General features: G+C 41.0%; 1 protein-coding gene across 2 annotated transcripts; it reads right to left on the bottom strand.

Annotated features, from left to right (window-relative positions):
• Positions 1 to 2,303: 2,303 nt before the first annotated feature.
• Positions 2,304 to 22,413, bottom strand: cenpf (centromere protein F). 2 transcript variants are annotated; one of them, XM_046032566.1, is made up of 38 exons: positions 22,299 to 22,413; positions 21,294 to 21,469; positions 21,017 to 21,142; positions 20,612 to 20,682; positions 20,274 to 20,410; positions 19,923 to 20,014; positions 19,571 to 19,844; positions 19,227 to 19,429; positions 18,944 to 19,069; positions 18,719 to 18,847; positions 18,051 to 18,173; positions 17,631 to 17,766; positions 17,402 to 17,531; positions 17,002 to 17,281; positions 16,561 to 16,767; positions 15,998 to 16,206; positions 15,570 to 15,699; positions 14,866 to 15,144; positions 14,172 to 14,759; positions 13,837 to 14,010; positions 12,732 to 13,612; positions 12,448 to 12,659; positions 12,217 to 12,367; positions 11,966 to 12,113; positions 11,539 to 11,650; positions 11,050 to 11,309; positions 10,852 to 10,960; positions 10,443 to 10,648; positions 10,072 to 10,290; positions 9,608 to 9,751; positions 8,650 to 8,839; positions 8,475 to 8,572; positions 8,280 to 8,321; positions 6,938 to 8,074; positions 6,422 to 6,551; positions 4,572 to 5,258; positions 4,145 to 4,266; positions 2,304 to 3,384 (listed from the first exon to the last, which is right to left on the bottom strand). In XM_046032566.1, the coding sequence occupies exons 2-38, from the start codon at positions 21,453 to 21,455 to the stop codon at positions 3,205 to 3,207; spliced, it is 8,604 nt and encodes a 2,867-aa protein (XP_045888522.1). In that variant the 5' UTR covers positions 21,456 to 21,469; positions 22,299 to 22,413; the 3' UTR covers positions 2,304 to 3,204. The 2 variants fall into 2 exon arrangements, with proteins under 2 accessions (XP_045888522.1, XP_045888521.1); XM_046032565.1 differs by lacking the exon at positions 22,299 to 22,413 and adding an exon at positions 21,571 to 21,647.
• Positions 22,414 to 23,797: the final 1,384 nt, after the last annotated feature.

Below are 23,797 nucleotides of genomic sequence, written 5' to 3'. Positions count from 1 at the left end.
TATAACAGGTGATGTGACAATGGCACTCATGTGGTACATTGTTTTCTCTAGTGACACCTCACTCGCAGTAAAAAAAAAGCTACATCTTTATATTTGACATTGCATATAACATAATTTTTTGGTTGTGTAGTTTTAAAGTAACTCCAACGCACCACCATCGGTTCAACTCTTTCGACTTTGTCTCTTTCCCTCCATCCTGTTCACACAAACTGGTCACCACTTCCTGTCAGTGACTCTCCTCTGGCCCTGAGAACTGCTGCTTACACAGTGTTGTCGGGTGAAGAATAGGACAAATCATGCATACAGCGGGGGGATCGACAGTCAGTTGGTCTGTCAGTTTTAAAGACAGACACACACACACATGCATACACAAACACACACTCTCCAGCCTGAGTGCCAGTGATAACATAGCTCAGTGGACCCGTCTCCTCATTTCCCGTGTCCCTTCCAGAGTTGGTTCTGGCACCGCAGCTTCCGCTAACAGCTCCAGCCAGAGACATCAGAGCAGGACTGTATCCGTTCTGAGGTGTGTGACTGTGTCGTCTCCTCGCTGTTCCCATAACCCAGCATGTCCTGCTGCCTCCTCACCCACTACCCGGCATAGAGACAAGAAGACATGAGAGTGAATGAACAAACCAGGTGAATGTAAAATCCTTCAGCAACACTCCAACAAGGAACTGATGATACCTTTTGTACCCAGGGGAGTACCGCAAAATTCTGGACCCTATACATTGTCTATGGGCCCCTCCCTGCACCCACGGCTATTCATTGAAGTATCTTTGTGGGCTCTCCTCCCACAAAGGAAAAAGAACGAATAACCAGAACAAAAGGTCAAAAGGTCAACACATATCAATGCCTCTAATGCTAACATCACAGACCAGAAGAGAAGAACAATGTTATTGATCCGAAGCAGTGTTCCTCAGACACATCTTTCACCCACAGAAATCCCACTAAGCATTTTTGATGCTCTGCCGCTGTTCCCACGTGGTTGTATTGTCACACTAATGAGATAAGCTGCGGGATACTGAAGAATAATTTACCAAATTAAATTATTAGGTGAGGAGCAGATATCAGATTTGGTCCACCTATTGTGTTGTTCTTGTGCTAAAGCGACACAATCTGTCAAAACTAGTCGTGAATTAGAAATGGTTATATAAAGAGTTGTTTTTTTTGTAAAATAGGAGTCTAATTAGAACTATTATTATGTGTGTGTTATTGTTTTGTTGCCCCGTTTCAAATGTAGCAATTGCTGTGAAATTTCATATCTTGAAATGTGTCTAAAGTTGCACGTTGGGACTTAGCCCAAGCAAGTATAGCTGTGGTGCAGCAGTCCTCAGACCGGTCCGTCAGAAAACACTTTCATACCCACAGACAACCTAATAAGCCAAACACAATCTCCATATGATTACCATGATTACCATGATTACCATACCATGAGAAAATTAGTTTGTTTTCTGTTCGTCTCCTGTGAAATTACACAAGACTTGCTTGTGTCCTTTATAAGCAAATTCTAATTAGGTGTGCTTTGAAATATGGTGTCTGAATCAAGAGCTGCATTATTGAAAAGGCTGCGAGCCGCTGGTGTTTCCTCACCAACACCACCTTTTGGTGATTTAGTGAACTTTAACCAGACGGTGGACTGGAAGCAGCTCATTGTGGCCCGTTTCACTTCAGTTTACAACTGTTTTATTTTCTCTAAAGGCCAGAGGAAACATAAATGGCCTCATTAGATATTTTATTTTCTTCCACTGATAAAATGTCTTTGCCTGATGTGTATCCTGCACTGTCACACAATCACACTTGTAACCAACATGTTTTCTCCGTATGGCTCGGGTTCTCCACCCTGTGGCGGCAGTGTACCTCTGTAACAGCTGCTCGTGTAGGGTGCGGTTCAATACCATACTACCAGGCATGTCAAAATAAGTTAGTATTTCATACCAGGTGTATTACTTGATCCAGTCGGATTTTGCAGTAATATGGCTTTTCTGGCTATTCTGACCCACAGCATGACTGTAAAAGTTTAATGTGCAATGTTTTGACGAAGTAGTATGTCCTGATTTTATGCATACTGCATGAAACAATAAGTAATTACTGTAAGGGTAGCTGCAGTATGTATTAAAAGGAAAAGGAAAAAGTATAAAATCTAGAACGCAGAAATACACTTCTGTGCATACTCTCACGTGTTTCCTGTAATTTCCTGTCAGTTTTTTAAAAAAGTTATCAAATATGAATATTAAAGACAAAACATCAATTTGTATGTGACAAAGAGTTAAGACAACAAGTTAAGAAGCAGTTACACAAGGTTTAGTTAAAAAAGGGGCCATTTTAAACTATTTGGCATCATCAGCTATTTACAATGATCAATAAAATTTAACTATACCTAAATCCAGAAAGTGATCAAAAGCAGACCTGCCTTCAGCATTTGTTACAAAGATAAGAAAGAAAAAAGTCAAAATAAAAACTATAAAAATATCTAGAAAATATGAAACAGACAAACAAAATCTTAGCTGCCATTAGCAAACCGGTGACAAGTTACAGGACTAATAGATGAAGCATAGCCGTTATTGCCGTATATATCATGTAATATGTACAAAGTTCAAGACATTTCTCACACACAAAGAACATAAGACCAAAAGAAAATAAAGTACAACCAGTGAGTCACAAACAACAACTACTACTATTACTACTACTAAGTGAAGAGATGAAAAAAGATGAACAAACACATCCGGCTGGTTTACATTCGGAGGCATCACGAAACAATGGTGATTTCATTCATTGTAAAACATATAGGTAAGATATGTATCTGACATTTCAAAGATGCATAGTAAAAACTATTAAAATAGAGCATAATGAAGTAGTAGCAGTAGTAGTAGCGCTATGAGGAAAAATCACCACTCCTCTTAAACCTGCCTCATTATCTTATTGAGTTAGTTATTACTTCATAGTGTAGTTGTGTCTGTTGCAGTCCTGGAAGAAAGTGATTTAACAGGAAACAAACCAAGAGATACACACAGCCACCCCCCCCGGAAAGGAAAAGGTGCATCGTAAGTGTTAAACATGTAAAGGGTGAATGTTACTTAAAAACTAAATGTGCCTTGTGTCACTAGGCACAATGTGTTAATCTTTTGTGCATCTATGAGTGTGCATGTGTATATTCCTAGAAGTGAATCACTAGTGCAAACAAACGTGTGTGTACACGTCAATCTACTGAACGTGACAGTTGTCTTGTTGCATTTGGTCTCCTAAAAGCTGTTTCTCTTTCTGCTCTGGCGTCTTCCGTAAACTCAGTGAACGACGCGGAAGTTTCTCCTCACTACTCGGGGAGAGACACTTCTTGTCGAGGCTGTCTGTCGAGGGACTCTGAAGCGGTATGGGCTCCAAAACCTGTGGAGGAAGAGAAAGATAAGAGAGATGACAAGATGAAGGAGAGAATAAGTGAAAGAGGAAAAACACAACAAAGTAGGAAGTGAATTAAACACATGTAAAAGACACAGTCATGCAGCAGGGGAGTCACTGATGAGACATTTTCCCTCTAGACCTCTCTGATCTGAAACCTCTACATCCTCTAAATCACTACTGGTTCACTTCAGCTGACCTGACACAATTAGAAGCTGACCTGGACTGACAAAAAGGTGCGAGGGGTCCGGACATCCTGTAGACATCAGGGGCCCCGGCATACCACAAACCAAATCTGTGACAAGGCATTATTAATATTTTAGCTAAGTCTCTGGGTTATTTAACCTTGTTTTTTTTGTTGTTTTTTATAAATAGAGTGGGCAATGTCAGGTGTAACACAAACAAAAAGAAACAGCAGTACTAATATCAAAGCAGAAAACAACTGAAAAGGTTTGTTTCTTTGGAACAGGCTGACATTTTGAAGCTAAAATATGTGCGAGTATAAGAAAGAGACACAATATTGTGTAATGAGCAATATTGTATATTGCAACTATGTGATTTGTTGTTTTGAAGATTGTAGCTAATATGGCCAATCAAGTGTATGTTTGTTTTGTCCTGTGTGTGTGTGTGTGTGTGTGTGTGTGTGTGTGTGTGTGTGTGTGTGTGTGTGTATGTATGTATGTATGTATGTACGTACGTGAGTGAGTGAGTGAGTGAGTGAGTGAGAGAGATGGTTGCTGCTGCTCACCTTGCTGACAGGTGCAGATGTAGAAGCAGTCGGTCTGGCAGCCAGCCGAGGACTGCAGCGCCTCACTGCGGTTCTCCTCATGATGAATGGACTGGCCTCCCCCAGGGGAATGTCAGCAAACCCTGTGGGAGTACACATGATAACTTTGTTCTGCCAACTAGTATTAGTGCTAATGTAGGACTGTACAAATCTAAACACAAAAGGCAAGAGGGTCTGGAGTAATTCAGTATTTCAAGCCAATGGAAATGTGAGCAGAGCATTTAGTGGTGCTAATTCTTGTATTTCCCTGTAAACAACAACACATTTTCGCCATTTCACTTACAAGCTAATCACACTCTACCCCACTAACATGAGAGGCAGGACTGCTAATACTAGACCTCATGCTAGAATACACTGGCACACAAGACAGTTTTTGTCAAACACGAACCTTTCTGCACCAGCTCAGGAAGTCCCTCTGGTCTGAACTCTTCATCTTCCTGTTCAGTTCTTGGTTTGGGTGTCGTCACTGCGTTGGCTTTGATCTTCTTTGTCAGGTTGTGCAGGGCCTCCTGGGCGCTGTCTTTATCGCTGATGTCACAGTGACCCCGTTTCCCTGAAGACGACCCCTCAGGAGACCTCTGAGGTGCTGAAGGAGCAATGTTCTCAGTGTTGTCACCCAGATGTTTGGAGGACTTCCTTCCTGAGCGCCGGGAGTGAGTACTGTCAGTCCTGCTGGAGTGGATGTTTGATCCGTTAGCATTTTGGTTAGCAGTGAGCTGCTCAAGTCGTGTTGTCAGTGCATCATTGGTCTCTTCCAGCTTGTGGACTTTAACCATCAGGCTGCAGTATTTATCCATGCTCTCATCTGTCTCTATGCTTTTCTCCTCCAGAAGTTTGTTTAGTTCATCCAACTCACTCTTCATCTCCTCCAGCTCTCTGTTTCTCTCTTCTAACTCTTTCTTCCTTCCATCAAAGGCAGCCTGAAGTTCTTCCACCTCTTTAGTCTTTTCTTTTGCCTCTGTCCTCTTCTGCTGCAGGGCAGTCTTCAGGTCTTCCACTTCCTTCTGTCTCTTCTCTGCCTCCGCCTTTAACTGGCTCACCTCAGTCCGAGTCTCCTCACTGCTCTTTCCGTCGCCTGTAACAAAAATGTGATCTGTGTTAAAATTATTCAGCTCCATGTTTTCAGAGCACAGTTTGAGTATTTGAATCTGTCATTCTAAATGGAAAAAGCGGGCAAGAATCACCATTCTGACTGAGTTTCCGTAACGTGTCCACTTTGTAAGAAATGTTGAATTTATTATGCTTAAAGAGGTGGTATTATGCTTTTTGGCTTTTTCCCCTCTCCTTTATTGAGTTATATCTCTTTTTTGTGCATGTAACAGGTTTGCAAAGTCCACCCCAAAAGGGAGTTCCCATCTCCCACAGAACACTCTGCTCTGAACTGCTTGAAAACAGCTCGTTTGTAGTCCAGCCGTTTCCCTTTCATCCGACACAGGGATGAAAGCTAAATGCACCTTATATAACGCTCGCCAAGCAGCTAGTCCGACACGCCCTCAAAAACACTGGTGGAAAAACACTGAGCTGCAGCACACCTTTCCTCTCCCTTCCAAACACTAGCGACCCTCCAGGCAGTAAATGGACATAAAATTGTTTCTGTGATGTAGAGACAGAGCTCAGTTAAAACCTTATGGATGAAACATACATTTGTTACAGATTAATAACTGACCACTCTGAAACTCTTGCTCCAGTCGTGTTTGCTTCTCACTGACCTGCCCTTCTCTGCTTCTGATTGGCTAGTAGTCCTTAACTAGGAACTGCGCATGTGCAACTCCCAACAAAGATGTAAAGGCAAGATGTATCACTCCATAGCTAAAACGAAGCCTTCAACACAGAGTGTAAAGAGGAGCTGCAGCAATGTGCAATATGACAAAAAATAAATAAATTGTTTTTTGAAAATGAAACCATGTAAACCTGTTCTGGTACAACCCCTAAATAAGATTTTAAACCTAAAAATGAGCATTATACCACCTCTTTAATATACTTAAAGTCATACTGCATGAACTAAGACTAATGCTCTCACAGCTTCTGGTTCAAATCAGAAGTAGCATCATATGAGTACATAGTTATCTCATAACCAATACTTTTCATAATATGCCTTTGTCTGGAATTATTTAAATCGTGGATACATTTAAATATAAACTGAAGTTTATGTCCAGATTGAGAATTCTAGTCGGTCCTGATTACGTCCACATACACTATTTTAAATAATGCAAAATCGCTTCAGTGTTTTTTCCACACCTGAGCTGTTTAACACAGCCTGCTTCTCCTGCTCCAGTTGTTTCCAGGTCTTCATCCAAAGACTCATCTTGCTCAGGGCAGAGTCTCTCTCTTTAGACACACAAGCGGCACGAGATGTCAGCTCTGACACCTGAAACAGAAGCACAGATAGTAACATAACAATTAAACATCATTTTCATTTTTATCTGTCTATAGGGTCATTTCAAAATTCACTCAAGTAGGCGACACAACTCCAGCTTAAAGGGCGCTGGTGTAGTTTACTTTAAATTTTCCCATTAAAGCCTGTGAATGTGTAAACTCACTCATGTTAATGCCACAGGCTGAGGTTACGACTGTGCGGTCTTAGTTCTGCGCGTAAAAGGCGGCTGTTGTTTTCAACAGCTTGTGAAAAACATACTGCTGCATAGACATTTTGAAGCTATTGTGCTGAACCGTACATGTAGTAAAGTAACAGATGGAGTTATTACAGGATTGAAGGTGGCAAAAAACAAGTGAAAGTAAACTGCATGTGTGTACCTGCTCAGTGAGCTGTGAGACAGACAACTTGTGTGTTTCCAAATCCTTCTCCATCGAGGCAACTGCAGACCGAAGCCCCTCTTGTTCTTCTGCGAGTTGCTCTTTCGCCTCTTCTGCTCTTTGCTTCTCTTGTTCCAGCGAAGAACGAGCTGACAACAGGTTATTTTTCTCTAATTCAACCAAAGAAAGGGAGGACTGCAGTTCTTGTTTTTCAGCCTCTAACTTCTGTTTCTGCTCCTCTATTATTTCCTTCTCTTGCTTTAATGAAGAAAGACTTTGTTGCAGGTCATGTTTCTCGGTTTCTATCGAGGAAAGGCTAGACTGAAGCATCTCTTTCTCGTGAGCTAACACTCCTCTCTCTTGCTCTAGTCTTTCTTTCTCTTCTTCTACAGATGCAAGAGTGCAGTGCAGGTTATCTCTCTCTTGTTCCACTGAAAACAGGGTCGAGTGGAGTTTCTCTTTCTCCTCTGCCAGCCGTCCGTTTTCTTCTTCTATCAGTTCTTTCTCCACCATAAGAGATGAAATGGATTTTAGTGAGGCGTGTCTCTGATCTGCCTCCTTCTCCAACACTTCCTTCTCTTCCTCTTTAGCTTTTATGAGTGTTTTAAGCTCCTTAATTTCTTCCTGAAAAGCCTCAATACTAGTCCTAAGGTTGTTTCTCTCTTTCTCCCACTCCTCTCCCCGAGAGCGGAGCTTCTCTCCTTGAGTCTGCCACTCCTCCAGAGAAGACTGCAGACATGTTTTCTCTTTCTCCATCTCTACCAGCAGAGACTGCATCCTCGCTTTCTCCTCTTCTGTTTCTGCACTCTTTTGGTCAAGGGAGATCTCTCTCTGCCGAGAGGCTTCCAGCTGCACCTGGAGGTTATCCACTTGTTTCATTTGCCTCTCAACTTCCTCTCTCATTCCTTTCTCCAGCTCATCTACCCTGTTTTTCTGTCTCTTCTCTTCCTCTTTTCTATCTACCACTGCCTTCTCCAACCCTCTCTCCAGCTCCTCCTTAGCGGCCTTCAGTTCCTCGATCTCTTTGTTCTTTGTTTCCAGCTCTGTCTCCATGCGTTCTTTCTCAGATCTCAGGTTGTCCAGCATGGCGGAGAGCTCTGATAGTTTGTCACTGAGCTCTTTCTTCTCCTCCTCCACCTGAGGGTCAGGAGGTGGTGAGGGTTGAAGAGAAAATCAGGATGGAAATGAACAGAAGAGCATGACAAAAGAAGAAAAAGGAAGAGATCTGATTAATATATTGCTTGGTTTACAACAACTGCCATCTTTTACCATTAGAACATAAAGAAAAAAACTTCAGAAACAAAAGGCATCAGATAGCCAACACTGATTATTGTGAAAGTACCTTTCTCCTTTCCTCCTCCAGCTCAGCTTTGGCTGTTTCAGCCTGTGGAAGAGCATAAAATATCTGCATTTAATACAACCTCGACCTTTCTATCGAACCACCTCACATGTGAATTTTATCCAGGCAAAAATAAGCTGCAATAGTAAGAAATAGGTGGTTGATTATTCTGGCATACACATGTTCACAACAGAATACCTGTAGCACAGCTTCCTCCAGACTTTGCTCTACGTCTTCCGCCTCTCGCTCCAGGGCATCAATGCGATCTTGCAGTGAGTCAGATTTTCTTTGGGCAGCTAGAGAGCAGAGTCACATTTAGACACCAACTCACAAATCAAGAAGTTATGCAATTTCAAAGGGTATTAATAATCACCTTTGAGCAGCTCTCCCATCTTCTTTTTCTTCCTCTCGTCAGACTCAATGCGGACCTGGAGCTTTTCAATACCTGTCCTCATCTGCTGGACCTCATCTTGTGTGGAGTTCAGACGAGAGGCAATCTCTCCCTTTTCTAGCAGAGAGGACTCTAGAGACTGTGAGAGACGATACACTTCTCCCTCTAAAGCCTTGAGGAACAACAGAGGAGGGAAACATGTAAGATTAGAATTAAAAATGTTATGCCCCAAAAAGAATATTTGATGAAAGGGTACAAAGTCCATTATTTCTATATCAGTATCAGCAGTATTTTGAATATACAGTATTTAACCGATGCTTAGGCACAAAGTTTGGGTGTGAATATTGGTGATGCTACACAACTACTGAAAGTGAAGTGCATCTGAACCATCTGAGGTTTTATTGTTGCATGCACTCATTATTAAACATAGGCAAACTGTAAATGCTTTCTAAAACACAAAACTCTTTATCTTGTAACTAGGGCTGGACCCGAATATTCGACCGTTGGGTACTCATTCGATTTCCATTATGAGATTCGATTATTGAGGTTTTTTTTCCCCACGCACCTGACCTCCGCCGACAGCAACGAACGTAACACTCCAGTTCACATCAAAGGGAAAATGAAATGAAGCCCTAAGCTGTGTGGGAGCACTTTAAACTTAGTGATGACTGCAGTAGTGTGGAAGTTATGGTGTTTATTAATTTTACAATTGCTTCATTTCATTACAGATGAAAACAGTCAAATTTCAAAAATCAGTATGAAACTGTAGGCTGGAAACAAACAAAATGAACGCATTAAAATAAGCTTATTTATATTAGGCCGATTGTAGAAGAAGAGCATTTTGTCGCTATAATTTGGGGGGGGGCAGCCCTACTTGTAACTAACTAGCTACAGAGTAACCATTGCGAAGACAGGTTCTCTGAGAAATCAACCCCCTCACCTGTATCTTGCAGACCATAGACTCAGTGTTTTGATTGGCCGAGGTGTGGTCTTCTGTGATCTTGTCAAGCTGTCCAATAAGCTCCTCTCTTTCTCCACTCTGTTGGGATATCGCCTGCTCCAGCGCCTTAATCTGCTCCAACAGCTTTAGTGAAAGAAAAGAAATTGAACTCTTCATAAAGAAAACTGAAACATCAACACATAGTGTAATATTATTATTACACTATGTGGGGAGAACAGATTATTTAGAGTTTTTATCAGCCATTTATCCATCTGTGTTGCTATGTTCTGAACTGAAAACAAAAAACAAAAGTAGGAGTAGCAAACCCAACAGACTTGTGCACATTTCCTTATGCTATCAATGTAAGCTAACTCTGAATAAAAACATTTCTTGACCTGTCTCAGGTATTTTAATTGACACAAAGAACTGTGCACAGGTCCCAGACTCTTGATTATTCCACACACCTGTTGCTTCTCTGTCTTCAGTTTCTCCATGTTATTTTGCAGGGTTTCATACTCCTTCCTCCCTGCTCTGATGTCATCCTCCAGGATGGCAATGAGGTTTCTGGTGTCGCTGTTGGTCTTCTCCAGACTGTGAGCTTTCTCTCTCCATTGACCCAAAGACTGGTTCAGGTCATCTCGCTCCTCAGAGCAGGACACAAGTTCAGACCTCAGCTGGGTTGTCTGGAGAAACAGTTTAGAATAGTTATGTCGCCCTGATTGATTGGTAACCTTAAAATACAGACCGTGTTCAATAATGTGTTCTTGTGTTGTCTGTCTGCAGACTGAAATGCATTTTGATGTTTTAGCTCACAGGTTTTTGACAGAGTGCTCACCTCTGCTTGGAATGTTTCTATCTGCTGCTCCATGCCTGAACAAGTCCTCCTCTGGGTCTCCATCTCATCCTTCAGTTTGGTCCTGTCACCCTGCAATGTCTCCAGCTCAGACTCCATGCCCAGGATGTGCTGCTCCAGGTTAGCTTTCTCAGAGCGAACCCGCTTCAGCTCGCTCTCCTGCTGAAGGAATTTCTCGTCCCACCCTCCTAAAGATGCAAGGAAAATATCAGATCAATATCAACATGCAACAACATTGTACAAACCTTAAAGCCTGCGTGTTCCTTCACGTTTAAGCTGCTCTTAAAAATTAACAACATGAATACTAATAATGGTTGCACTTTATTTAAAGGCAATCACAACCACTAACACTAAACGCTTAGCACTTCTGTTTCAGACTGGAAATATTTACCTTTGGCCATCTCCAGTCCTTCCAGCATCTCCATAACATCAGCCAGCTGGCATTTAGCGGTTTGCAGCTGCAGAGTTAATGTCTCTCTCTCCTCTGACAGCTGAGCCAACTACAAATGAGCACACAGTATTAGTATCAGGTATATGTATTTATGTGTATTTAGTTGGTATTTGGCATTCTGGATTGTCTTCCCCATACCTGGTGAGCAAGGCCTTTCTTCTCCACCAAAGCGATGTTCAGCTTATGTGCTGCACCTTGTGCCTCCTCCTCTGCTGCATGAACTTTCTTCTCCAAGTGTTGAACTTGGACTTCCAGTTCGGAGGTCAGCTCCTTTCTCAGTGTGAGGTCGGCGTTCAGTAGGTCGAACTCTAAGCGCAGGGTCCGGAGTTCATTTTCTTGTTTTGTGATAATTTCCTTGTAGTGGTTGAGGTCATCTTGTACGTGAGGTGACTCTGTCGCTGACAGACGGATTGAATACATTTTAAACATCACTGATCAGATTTAAAGTAATAATTCATAGTATGAGTATGATTTAAGTCTAAGTCCCTGGTTGTCTACAATCGGGTGTCATACTTTTATTGGCCTAAGCAATTGCTTTTCGAATTCATTTTTAAGTTGGTAAATAAATAACACAAGAGAACACATAATTATTGAAAGTGCAGTCGCAAGCACTATTTAATTACTCACCAGAGGATTCTAACTGTCTGCTCTCACCAAGCGAGGAAGATGGTGGAGAAAGTTCATAGATTTCAGGTTTACTTTCAAGGCCATCTTTGGTATGGCTGCTGTCATCAGGAAGCTGCAAATAAGAAGACTTAGTTTAATAAAAGGTCATAAACACACCCAAAATCATCCTGTTTATATTATAAAAACACACTCAATAATATAATGCTTTTGTATTCACAGGTAAATATGATTTCTTAACAGTACACAACAATTTCAGGTATAGATGTCTCAATGTCATACTCAAACTGCTGAAAGATAAACATTCCTCTGTGATAGACATTTCAGTAGCAACTATCAAGTTCCCCGATTTTATTAATGATAAATCAATGAAATATGCCAGCAGCATCACAAATGAAGGACAAATATATGTTGTAATAATTGTTATTACCTGATGTGAGGGTTGCTGTTTATGCTGCTGCACTTCGTTCACCCTCGTTTCCTCTACATCTGCCACACACACCTCCGTCTCCTCGCCCGGTTGTTCCTGGATCATCTCCTTCTCAGTGATGTTCTCCTTGAAGACGAGCTCTATCTCACTACCAGGGGATAAGGGAGATTCGATTTATTCATGAGGTAATAAAACACACATAGGCTTTATGCTTAGTACAAAACCATACATTCTATGTACAAAACTCATACCTGAAAGTCTTGTCAGACTGGTGGGAATGTTCAACCAGGTCAAACATGTGGCCCAGCTGTTCATTTACTGGAAGGGACTCAGTATTGGTACTGATGCTTGTATCAAGAGTCAGCTGTACATCAGTCTGTCCAGCTGCTTCTGCTGGGGAAACTGTTGCACATAAATCAATATAAATGTAAAGCTGCAGCAGTGTTTCATGACATTTTATCCTAGTTTTTGTTTACACTCACCATCAATGGCCGTCTCCTCAGACTCCATGCAGCTGATTTTTTCTCCTGTGTTCTGAGCCTGCTGTGATTTTGAGAGCTGAATTATGAGGCTGTTTTGTTGGTCCACCTGCTCCAGCAGTGACTCGTAAAGCTGCTTTAACACAGTCAGCTCCTTCTGTAAGCCCGCCAACTTCTGATGCAGTTCTGCCTGCTCCGCCTCAAACTGTTGGCTCCTGTGATCCAGCATAAAAGTCATGCTACTATATTTGAAAACAAACTTCAAAGCAGATAATGATGTACTATACCTCTCTCGGTTCTCTTCCTCAGTCCTCTTGTCTCTCATCTCAAGCTGCTCCTTCAGCCTCTGGTGCTCCAGCTCTGCGGACAGGAGGGAGTGCTGGATGCACTCATTCTCCTCTTTAAGTGAGACCACCTCTCCTTCATGCCTCTCTATGCTTCCTTGCAACTGCAGCTTCTCTTCGTTCACTTGATTCAAACTAGATTGTAGTTTGATATTCTCTTCAGTCAGCTGATTACAGTTGGCTTCCAGCTGCAGCTTTTCCTCAATTACTCGATTCAAGTTCTTTTTCTCTGAGGTTAGCTCGCTTAGTTTAGCCTCAAATAGAATTTTTTCCTGGTTTATCAGATTGAGGGTAACATGTAGTTGGGCTCTCTCCTCAATCACCTGTCTAAGGGCCGATTCGGCTTCTTGCTTCTCTACAGTTATTTGATCAATCTTCTGCTTTTCTTCAGTTAACTGCTTTATGTTGGTCTGCAGTCGTTTGTTCTCTTCAGCTAGCGTGCCTAGATTGGCTTCCAGCTGTTTCTTCTCTGTGTTTACTTGAATCATTTCAGTTTCCACTTCTTCTTTGTCATCTGTTAACTGTTTCAAAGTAGTCTCGAGTTTGTTTTTCTCTTGTAGTAACTGGTTAAGATTATTGTCTTTGTCCTCAGTTATCTGCCTGAGAGTTGTCTCTAACTTGATATTTTCCTCTGAGGTCTGACTGAGTTTAGATTCTAAAGTGGCAATGCTCTCCTCCAGCTCCCTACATTTGACAGCATCCTCTTCCAGACGAGATATTTCACAGCTCCTCTCCATCAGCTCCTCCCTGGCTGTGACATACTGCGTCTCCAGCAAAGAGTTCTGAGACTGGACCTCCTCTAACCGGGTTTCCAAGACAGAGACCTGAAAAGGTTAGAATTTAATCCAATTAGGGATGTTTATTTCCACACAGAGCAACAGGAGCTAGTAAAGATGATGCCAATTTGCTACCTTTAAATAATTAAATAAATTTATGAGACACATTCAACTTTAAGACTTTGTGGAAATGTGTTAAAAAAAATTTGCTCCACAGAATGGTGAAAATGTTTCTTAATTTGATATATTTTTGTGTAAGATATTGGCTCTACCTGGGCTTTGCTGTCCTCTAGCCTGGCCTCCATGTCAGACATCTGGGTTTGGTTCTGAGCCAGCTGAGCCTCCAGTGACTCTATGGTTCCCCTCAGCTCCTCCACCTGACTTTCAAAAGAGTTCATTACTGTCTCGTTGTCCTCCAGGTCCATTTGCAGCATCTCTAGCTGCACCTAAATGTGAAAAATGAAAGGAATAAAAGAAAATTATTAAAACTCTTCATACATTTGTAACAATAATCTGAGCCATGCAACACTAATATAATACTAAACGTTTCCATCTATGTAAGAAGTGTAAGGCCCAAAACAAAACCAAAAATACATTAGTAACCAACCTTGATTTTGTTCATGGCAATCACCTTCTCCTTCAGGAGGTCTGCCGTTTTTGCCTGCTCTGCCTCTGCTTTATTCAGCTTCTCCTTCAAGCTCTTTATCGTGTTGTCTCTCTCTTCTAAGCCACGTGAAGCAGCAGACAGAGTTGTCTTCATGGTCTTGATCTCCTCCCGTCGAGATCTTGACTCCGCTTTAGCAGCAGTTACTGATTGTTTAGCAGCTTCAAGTTTCTCTTGAAGGCGCTTCTCTTTGTTAAGGACATTTTCAATTTCCAGAGCGTGGCTCTCTGACTCTTTGCTCATCTTTTCTGTGAGCTCTTCGACTTCTTTCTCCAAAGTACAGATAAGACTGTTTTTCTCGGTCAGGGTGTTCTCTAAGTTGGACTTTATTTCAATAGTGGAGGAGTGACTCCTCTCAAGAGCTTCTAGACACTTCTTAAGGTCAGCATGTGACTGGTTGACCACGTCCAGTTCATTCTTCAAGACAAGAAGCTTCTCTGCTGCATCTTTGCTTGCTATTACCTCTTCTTCTAAGGAAGATATCTGCTCCAGAAGGTTGTTGATCTTCTCAATATGAGCCTGTTGGAGGTTCTTAATAAGAAATAGATTAAGTTTATTATTTAAGAAGCACAACTTATAGTATATATAAGAAAACATGCAGAACTGACTATCCTCCTAAACATAATTCCATTTTTACCTCAGCCTCTTTCTTCGTCTCTTGAACTGCACTTTCCTGCTCAGCCTTTTGTTTCTGCAGAGATAAAATCTGGGCTTCGGCCTCTCTCAGCTGCTTTTCCTTCTCCTCACTGTGGCTCTGCAGATCCTTCAGATCCTCCTCTAACTGTCTGAGCTCTTCTGATTTTTTCTCATTCATCTTTTTGTGTTGCTCTTCATTGTCCGACAGTGTCTTAATTTGTTTCTGCAGCTCAGCACACAGTTGCTCCTGGACCTTCAGGAACTGATCTATGGAACTGACCTGAAACATGAACAAAAGATTCAATTATGGCATATAATGGTTGAGACGAAAGTACGGAATATTACCCAACATAAGGGAAAAGCACAGGGCACAATATTATAAGGTCAGCAGAATAAATTGAATTTGCAACTGAAATTAGTAACACTCTGAACACTCTTCAAGGGCCGGACATTAATCTTCAGTAAATATTAAATGTATAATAGCAAAGATACTTGGATCATGATGTACTCATTGGTCATAAGGTTATTTTGTATCTACACTTACAATATGCTGGAGTCTATTATATTACTAAATACAACCTTAGAAATAGCCACAAAGTTGAATCAACTCCAAAGAAAATGACAGTATGTGTAAACAGTAGACTCATATTTAAATAAAGATAATAAATAGTCTGTAAGTTTCTGTTGCTGTCCAGTAAAACGGACCTTATTTTTGGTGAGTAGCAGCTCTTGTTGAGCCTCCTCCAACTGCAGCCTGAGCTGCTCAGTTTCTTCAACCTTTGCCGACACACTCTCCTCACACTGCTTCAGCAGGGCTGCCTTCTCCTCTGCCAACCTGGTAGATTAGACAGCAAAGACATGAAATAAGCATCTTAAAAGCTACATTTTGTTTTCCTACTGAAACAATGTGGGTACAGTATTTATATCCTGATTATGTCATAAGCCACTAAGGCATTTTAGTCTGGCTGTATCCATAAACCTCTCAGACCCTGCAGTATCATGTTGCGCAGTGAATCAACACCTCTCAGACACAGTCTCAAAAAAAAAAAAAAAGTTTGTAAAAGTAGGATTTATCGCAGGGATGTTGTGAGTTCATGGAAAATTATTAACTAAACCAAAAACAAAACTCCCACCTGACACTTTGCTCCTCCTGCTCTGCAGTGGCCTGAGCAAGGCTCTCTCTCAGCTGGCTGATCTCTGCTTGGCCTAACTCCACCAGCTGGTCTTTGGAGCGAGCCAGGTCGCAGGCTGCCTGGTGCTCATCCTGCAGGTCTGTGTTGGTCTTTTCAGCCTGCTCTGCTCGAGTCATTTCCTTTTGCAACCGCAACTCCAGATCTTTGACCTGTTCAGATAAAAGACCAAGCACACATTAATGACTATTGATTATATTACTTTAGGTCCAGTCAGTCAGATGTTCTGTTCTGTTACCAAGACCAAAATCTGAATGAAAGTATACCGCAATTCAAAGATGCAGAGATTGTTTTCAGCTAATTATATTACAAAACAGTAAAGGTGGATGCCATTTTTTCCAATTACCACATTCAACATTTTAAAATGTAAAAATCTGATAGATAGGAATAATAATTAATTAATTAACTATTTTTTAGTTATTATGTTTGCTTATGAACCTTACAGGGACATATCACACAATGTTACTGCAAAATGTACTTCAAAAACAAATAAAACAATAAATCACCTGTGTTTCAAGCTGAGCCACTTGCACAGCAACATTCTCCAGGTCTTTGCTGTGCTTCTGTCCAGCCTCGGAGAACTGAAACTGGAGCTCCTCGTACTGATGCTCCCTCTCCTCCAACTCTGTGCTCTTGTTGAGGAGTTCTCCCTTCAACGAATCGATGAGAGCAGACAGACTGGCCTTGTCTCCCTCCACACTCATGAGCTGCTTCTACAATATTGAGTAGAAATGTATTGAAGGTAAGTGCTGAACTGCTTGAAAATTGCTGATGTTTTTTTTTGACTTTTTGGTCTTTCAAATTTTATTAAAAATGAATGATTTGTGAATCCAAATTTAACAGGTTTTGGGGTATACAGTTAAATGTTCGTCCAGTATATGTATCTCTGTGTCATATCTTCCTTATTCCACAATTAAGTAAATATATTGGGAACCACAGCACCTTACCTTGAGTTCATCATTCGCCTCATTCAGCGAGGAGAGACTGCTCTCCAAGTTACCAATTTTGTCAGTGAGGTCTTTTTGCACAGCCTCAGTTTCATTAATCAAGGTCTTCTTTTCGTTCTTCCACTCCAGCAGAGCTTGATGTTCTTGTTTCAGTTCCTTACACTCATTTTGACTTGCAGTGAGATTTGATTTCAGCTCTTGGCTCTCCTTCTCTAGGACTGTCAATCTGTTGGTCAGCCTCTCTGTCTCTTGCTTCTGTTTCTGCAGTTCATTCTGAGATCTAAGGTGTAATAAAATATTTACAATGACTGAAGGGCAAGTTAAATATCACAGATATAGTATAACTTCACGTTTTCAGAAACTGTAACGCTCTTCTTATCTACAGTAAAACTATGTTCACCTCTCATTTTTGGTCTCTGTTTCACAAAGTGTCTTCTTCAGGTTCTCCAGCTCCCGGGTCGAAGCCTGAGTCTGCTGCTCCAGTTTAGACTGAAGTCTCTTCAGCTCGTCCGTCTGCCCCTCTGATTTTGCTGAAGAGCAAAAAGACAACCAAGTTAAAAACTGAGATAGCCTCAGATAATACTCTGAAGTAGCTGCTACCCTCTGCCATTGCCATTCCTACTAATTACCTTTTAGGTCATCTAGTAATCCCTGCGTGCGTTTGAGGCTCTGGTCTGCGCTCTTCTTCTCTTCCTCCAGCTGACTCAGACGCCTGCTGCTCTGGTCCAACTGGACAGTCAGACTGTTCTTCTCTTTCTGCAGCTCCTGGACGGAGGAATAAATGTGGAGCTAACGTAAGCGGCAGCAAAAGGTAATGATCGAGATGGGGGAAGACATGGAGGCACGTGTCAGGAAAAGAAAAGAAATATGAGGAACAGATGCTGAATAGGGAAGACCTGTTCACAGTGTTGGGAAATATAATGATATTTGCTGGTATTTTTGGTAACAAATGACTGTTCAAACATTAAGAAAAGATGTATCAACAAACTTGCTAGTGAATTGTGAATTCTCAAATACAGTAAGTGGACATTCTACTAATAGTAACCCACCTCCATTTTCTTGCGGAAGTCCTGCTCCTTGGTCTGGCTGGCCTGGAGGGTCTGCTCTGACCTCAGCAGTTTCTGTTTCTGCTCCTCCACCTCCTTCTCCATCTGACTCTTTTGGAAGCACATCTGGAAAGGAGAAAAAAGAGATAAGATTTACTGTAAGAGAATAAAGGAGAAGTATGTACGAGGTCAGAAAGTCTGAAAAGTGTGAGACAAATGTCACATACAAATGCCCTAAATCCCCCTAATACACAGATGTTGATGCAAACATTTCACTACTGAATTTCTTTCATCAAATGTGACCTGCAAGGCGAAATACGTTTTCGGCATTGCCAGTTGGCATACCTTCCATGCAAACCAAAAAAGTTGAAATTTCTTCAAAGGGAAGTACAGGACTGGAGCAGCAGAAAACACGGTAGAAGCAGCAGTCTACCTAACTTTTCTCCACTTCAGCTAAACTTAACCTGATGTTCTCACAGTCATCCTACATAGCTATAATATAGCTAGACAACATAATGACAAGGAAATAACTAAAAGCTTATGTGCCACCCTCAGACGGTCACTAACTTTTCTTCCACATTATTCTTGTTGACAGCTGTGTGAAGAAATAATGAATTTAAGGAGATGAAGGAAGAGCAGAAAAGTGTAAAACAGAAATGTTAGGAAGTTACCTTTTCCAGGTCAGCCTGCACTACGTTGTAGTCTTTTTTGGACTGTTGGATCTCTTGTGTTAGCTTGGTTTTGGTCTGGTTCAGCTGCTGTTCCAAAGCCTGGTGAGAACTCTGCAGCTGGGCTAGCTCCTACACAATATATAGAACAGGCACAAAAGTGTCAGCCTTTTTATTTAGACTGTATGATAAAACTTAACATATAAAAGTTACTTCAAGTTGTTGGACCTTTTGACTGTCTCTCTCTTGATCCTTTAGTTTCTGCTCCAGAGCTCGTTTGCAGCTCTCAGCGTTGTGCCTCTGACAGCTCATCTCCTCCGTCACTTGTTTCAGCTTCTGCTCAACTGATGAACACTAACAACAATAAGCAGAATATTTGTCAGTCATTTACATTTTTTCTTCTGTTTTAATCCATCCTTCATACTATAACCTATATAATCAAGCAGAAATAAAACAAAAACAATATATTCCATATTAATAACATCTCAATGTACCAATTATAGAAGCGTACCTTGGCCACAGCCTGTTGGTGTCTGTCGTTGGCCTGACTCAGTTCTTGGCTGGTCTTGGCCAGGTCTCTGTCCCGTTCAGTCAGCTCTTTGCAGGCCTGGTTCAGTTGGGTTTGTAGTTCCTGCAGTTTGGAGGACTGACTACGAATTTCCTTCTCCTGAGCGGACAGATTCTTCTCCAGCTCAGACACACGTCCACGCAGCTCTGATGAAGAAACCGTATAAATGAAAGGCCTGTTGCTGGACATGTTTAAAAGACCCACATATAATTTTCAGAGGTAGTGGATGAAAAAGATATCAACACTACACAAGATATTAATTCCAAAACAATTTATAAACAGCCCACCTTGGTTGAGGGATTTTAGCTGCTCCATCTGTTGGGAGGATCCACTGGGACTCTGCACTGCTCTGGAAGAGCTTACCCGCTGGCTGGATTTAATGGGTGTCTCCTCGTGGGCATCCCACAGGGATATCCCCCGCCTCTTCAGAGGCGTTTCCATCGCATCCTGAGAGTGGCGGCTGTGGGCCTGATCCTGCTGTTGCCATGGGAAAATGGAAGATCCAGCTTGGCGGGCAGCAATGTCTTTGTGGCTTACACTGACTGAAGACTGATTCAGCAGCTGAAACAGAAGTGATAAGTTAACATCATCAACTACAAAGAGACAAACCCACATAATAAATATAGGTAATGTACTTACTTTGACTTGCAGGACTTTGAGTTCAGTCTCTAGCCTTTTTCTTTCTTCTACCTCCTGGCTGTATTTCTCCTGAAGCTCATCTAATCTGTTATCTATGGAGCACAAATACCATGATAACTGACAACCTCACTCAGAGTCACTCTGAGTTTGCTCCCATACAAAGACCCAAGTAGATGAGAGGCAGCAACATCACTAACATTTGAAATGATAACAGCACAACACGTAAGCATATAGCTAGAAAATACGACTGAGGCGAAGATTAAAAAAGAAGAAGAGACATCTAATAACACAAAGACTAAGAAATATACACAGCATGAACATGAGACACAGAATAAAAACAAACTGAAATACCCTGCTGTCTGTAGGCCGTAACAGGAGCTGGGGTAGTGAAACTTTTCTGTGGAGTAATGTAGGGCTGAAGCTCAGAGGAGGAAGATGACACAGATGAAGAGCCAGCAGGCTGAGAACGATCCAGTTCATTTTTGTACCTGGGCAGATGGAAAGACAGCGTTAACAGTCATTTAAGAGTCAGGATTTTCAGTGCTTTCCATTTGGTCAAATATTTTCTATCTATTCTTGTTAAGCATGACTTACTCAGTTCTTGACAAACACTAAGTCACAGGAGCTACATTTGTGAATCCTCCCGCACTATTTAGATAAAAATGCTTATCAACAAACATTGAACTCACTTCTTGAGCTCCTGTTCTAGTCGGTCTATGGTCTTCCTGCAGGAGTTAAGCTGACCCTCCAGGTAGCTCACCTAGGTTTAGGAAATGGATTTAGTCACAGACAGTTAAATTTCTTGCTTAATTCCCTATAAGTATAACATGAGTCTTCAGAGTGGTTGGTTGCATACTAGTGATTATATGTTTGTTACTGTCCAGTTGTAACAGTCAAGGGATAAAATACTATAAATTTCACTTTAAAAACACATTGTGTTGGCTTAAATATACAATCAAGTACATCTGTGAAATATCAATAATCTGCTGTTAATTAATAGTCAACTGATGACATTGTCCCCCAGTACTGAATAAATTTCAAACTAAATAGCAATAAACTGCAGCATTTCTGTCTTTCTCATATCAGGAACTGACCTGCTGCTCCTTGACTCCAAGATCGTGGCTGGCCTTTTGACGGGCTTTCTCCAGAGAATCACATGACTCTACCAAAGACTGGTTCTCTCTTTTCAAAGCAGAGGTCTCAGTACGATCACTGTCCGCCTGGAGAAAGAGGCACATAGAAATACATATATTATATTAATTATCTATCATTTTTAATATCTTTTTTGTGTGTATATTTTCCTGCTAGAATTTCTATTTATCTTAGGCCACTAACATTCCCCAAAGGTGTACACTTATGTTGAACACTGACCTTTTGTTTCTGTTTTTGCAGAGCAGCCTCTAGGGAGTCCAGCTGAAACTGTTTCTGGGACCTTTCCTTCTTCAGTTTGTCCAGCTTAACTTCCATCTCCTGGATCTTCTGCAGGGCTTTCCCTGGAAGTCCATCCTTCCACTCCTCCACCGCCCAGCTCATGGTTTATAACCTGACTGAACAGACATGGACTTATTTGATGGGGAAAACAATAACTTACTGCAAAAAGCTCATTAATGATACCGATATGACCAATAAGTGACGTTTGGGTACCTACTAAGTTTTGTGTGTATTGCAATGTGATCAAACATTTTTGTCCTAACAAGAACATAACAATGCACGCGTTCAAATGAAATAATAAATTAGCCTACATATTATTAAACATAAGTTAGCTTTCGTCTATTAACGCTTAACAGTAACAAGAAAACGACAATGTTTGCTTAACTTACTTGGCCTGAAGTTAATACACGACATTTTATTTACGTTAACTATAAAAACACTAATGTTCATGTTGAGTTTATTTTGTTTAATAAATTGGTTAGCTAACAATTAATTGATATAAAATTGATTATCTTTTACCAACGTCGGGGCATTTTGAAGTTAGCAAATATTTGTTAGCCAAGTTAACGTAACGTTACAGTTAACGTACCTTTAGCTAACGCAGTGCTAATGTAAACTAACGTTGTCACATAACACTGATATTTAACGTCAACTACCGCTCGGTAAACAACACACATCTGATATATTAATGTTGTAACATTAACGTTACTTTGATTTGGACCGTAAATATTAACTTGCAAGTATGTTTCTGTTGGACATAACGTTAACTTAGCTGGGTTCAACATAGTTTTAGCATAATGTTAACGTTAAACTAATTTTGATTTTAAGCAAAAATCCACCAGTCAACGGCCGGAAATTACAAAATGTACGGTGAAATGACACATGTGGAAACGTTAATACAGGGCTAAAATGAATTACTAGAAGAGTTAAGACAGCTGCACTTACTTTGGGCGCGATGCTTCTTTATTTCACACTGTTTGGGTCGTTCTCGTTGGAAAATTCAAACTCCACCGGATGAAACCGCAATCCGGTCAGATGCATACCCATTGGCTGGTTCACGTGACGTCAATCAGACAACTCACACGATTGGTTTACTTATGTTCCTGACTCAACAGTGCCCACACGTGGTGTCACTCTGTACTCACATGCTCACCCCACTTTGTCCTCCGTACAGCTGCATCTAAGAAAATTAGAATATCCTGAAAAGGCTATTTTTTTCCCCCCGTAATTTTATTTAATAGTGAAACTTTCATATATTCAATACATATAAAGTGAAGGCCTTTTTTGTTTTGATCTTGATGATTATGGCTCACAGCTCATGGGAATCAAAAATCCAAATCTCAAAATATAAGAATTTTAGAATAATCTATCTGAAATATGTGAAAATTTCACTTTTTGAATTAAATTACGTAAAAAATTTACTTTTTCACAATATTAAAATTTTCTGAAATGCACCTGTATACCACTTCTTGCCAAGTCGAAAACTATGTTACTGGTTGTAGTGGCCCTTTAAAGGTATTTTGACAGGTAAAAATGACTGGGTGAGCTATAATCTGTCAGACATTATCCTCATGAATGAAATCAAGTCACTCTGAGGAAGAAATAACCTTTCAGTCAATAAGCAGAGGTTGAAATAATTTATTTGGCAAATGCAAAACCGCATTTTATGGGATGAATTGGCCCTGTAAATGTAAAAGAGAGCACCGAATAGGTGCCAATTGGCTGCTGCTGCTGCTGCTGCTACTACTGGTGGTGATCTGTGACTAGAGATATTATAACAAACATAGGATATATATTAGCTGATTGAACAAATATGTGACCATGACAAGATGTAAAGATTGCTGACAGTGTTGGGAGTGGCTCACTTTGACTGACCTGCTGTAGCGCTGCAGATGCTGCCAAGACTGACTGCTACGAGAAAATAAGAGGGAAATACTCACAGAGACTGCTGCACACTGAGAGCTGCAGGTAGTGAAAACAAGATACCAGATTCAAAAAAGTGTGGGAAATAATCTGAGAAGGAAACAGTACTGGTTCTCCAAATGATGTTGTCCCTCCTCGACTTTTTAAGGAGGTTCTCCCTACTATAGGGCCATCTATTATTGCAGTTTAAATAGTAGCCTTTCCTCAGGGGTGGTACCAGAACTTTTTAAACATGCAGTAGTGCAACCTGTAATTAAAAAACCTGGTCTGGATCCTGCAGATCTTGCTAATTTCAGGCCTATCTCCAAACTAACCTTTCTGTCAAAAACCCTTTAAATGGCCTTCTTGGATGAGCACAATCTTCCTGAAGTCTTCCAATCTGGTTTTAAAACCCTACATAGCACAGAATCAGCACTTCTGAAAGTTTTTAATGATATCCTTTTAGCTACTGACTCAGGTGATTGTGTTACTCTTGTGCTACTTGATCTGACTGCTGCCTTTGACACAGTGGACCATGAAAT

Source organism: Micropterus dolomieu, linkage group LG20, assembly GCF_021292245.1.
Source record: "Micropterus dolomieu isolate WLL.071019.BEF.003 ecotype Adirondacks linkage group LG20, ASM2129224v1, whole genome shotgun sequence".
Taxonomy (NCBI): domain Eukaryota; kingdom Metazoa; phylum Chordata; class Actinopteri; order Centrarchiformes; family Centrarchidae; genus Micropterus; species Micropterus dolomieu.
The sequence above is the reverse complement of the archived record's forward strand: the minus strand, read 5'-3'. Positions and strand labels throughout refer to the sequence as shown.

What these genes read in the sequence shown, in the direction of transcription:
- cenpf (XM_046032566.1), bottom strand. Translation starts at nt 21,455, where the DNA reads ATGAGCTGGGCGGTGGAGGAGTGGAAGGATGGACTTCCAGGGAAAGCC. An exon ending in ACAGAGACCAAAAATGAGAG is followed by an intron (nt 17,282 to 17,401) that starts GTGAACATAGTT and finishes ATTACACCTTAG; the next exon opens with ATCTCAGAATGAACTGCAGA. An exon ending in TTGCCATGAACAAAATCAAG is followed by an intron (nt 14,011 to 14,171) that starts GTTGGTTACTAA and finishes TTTCACATTTAG; the next exon opens with GTGCAGCTAGAGATGCTGCA.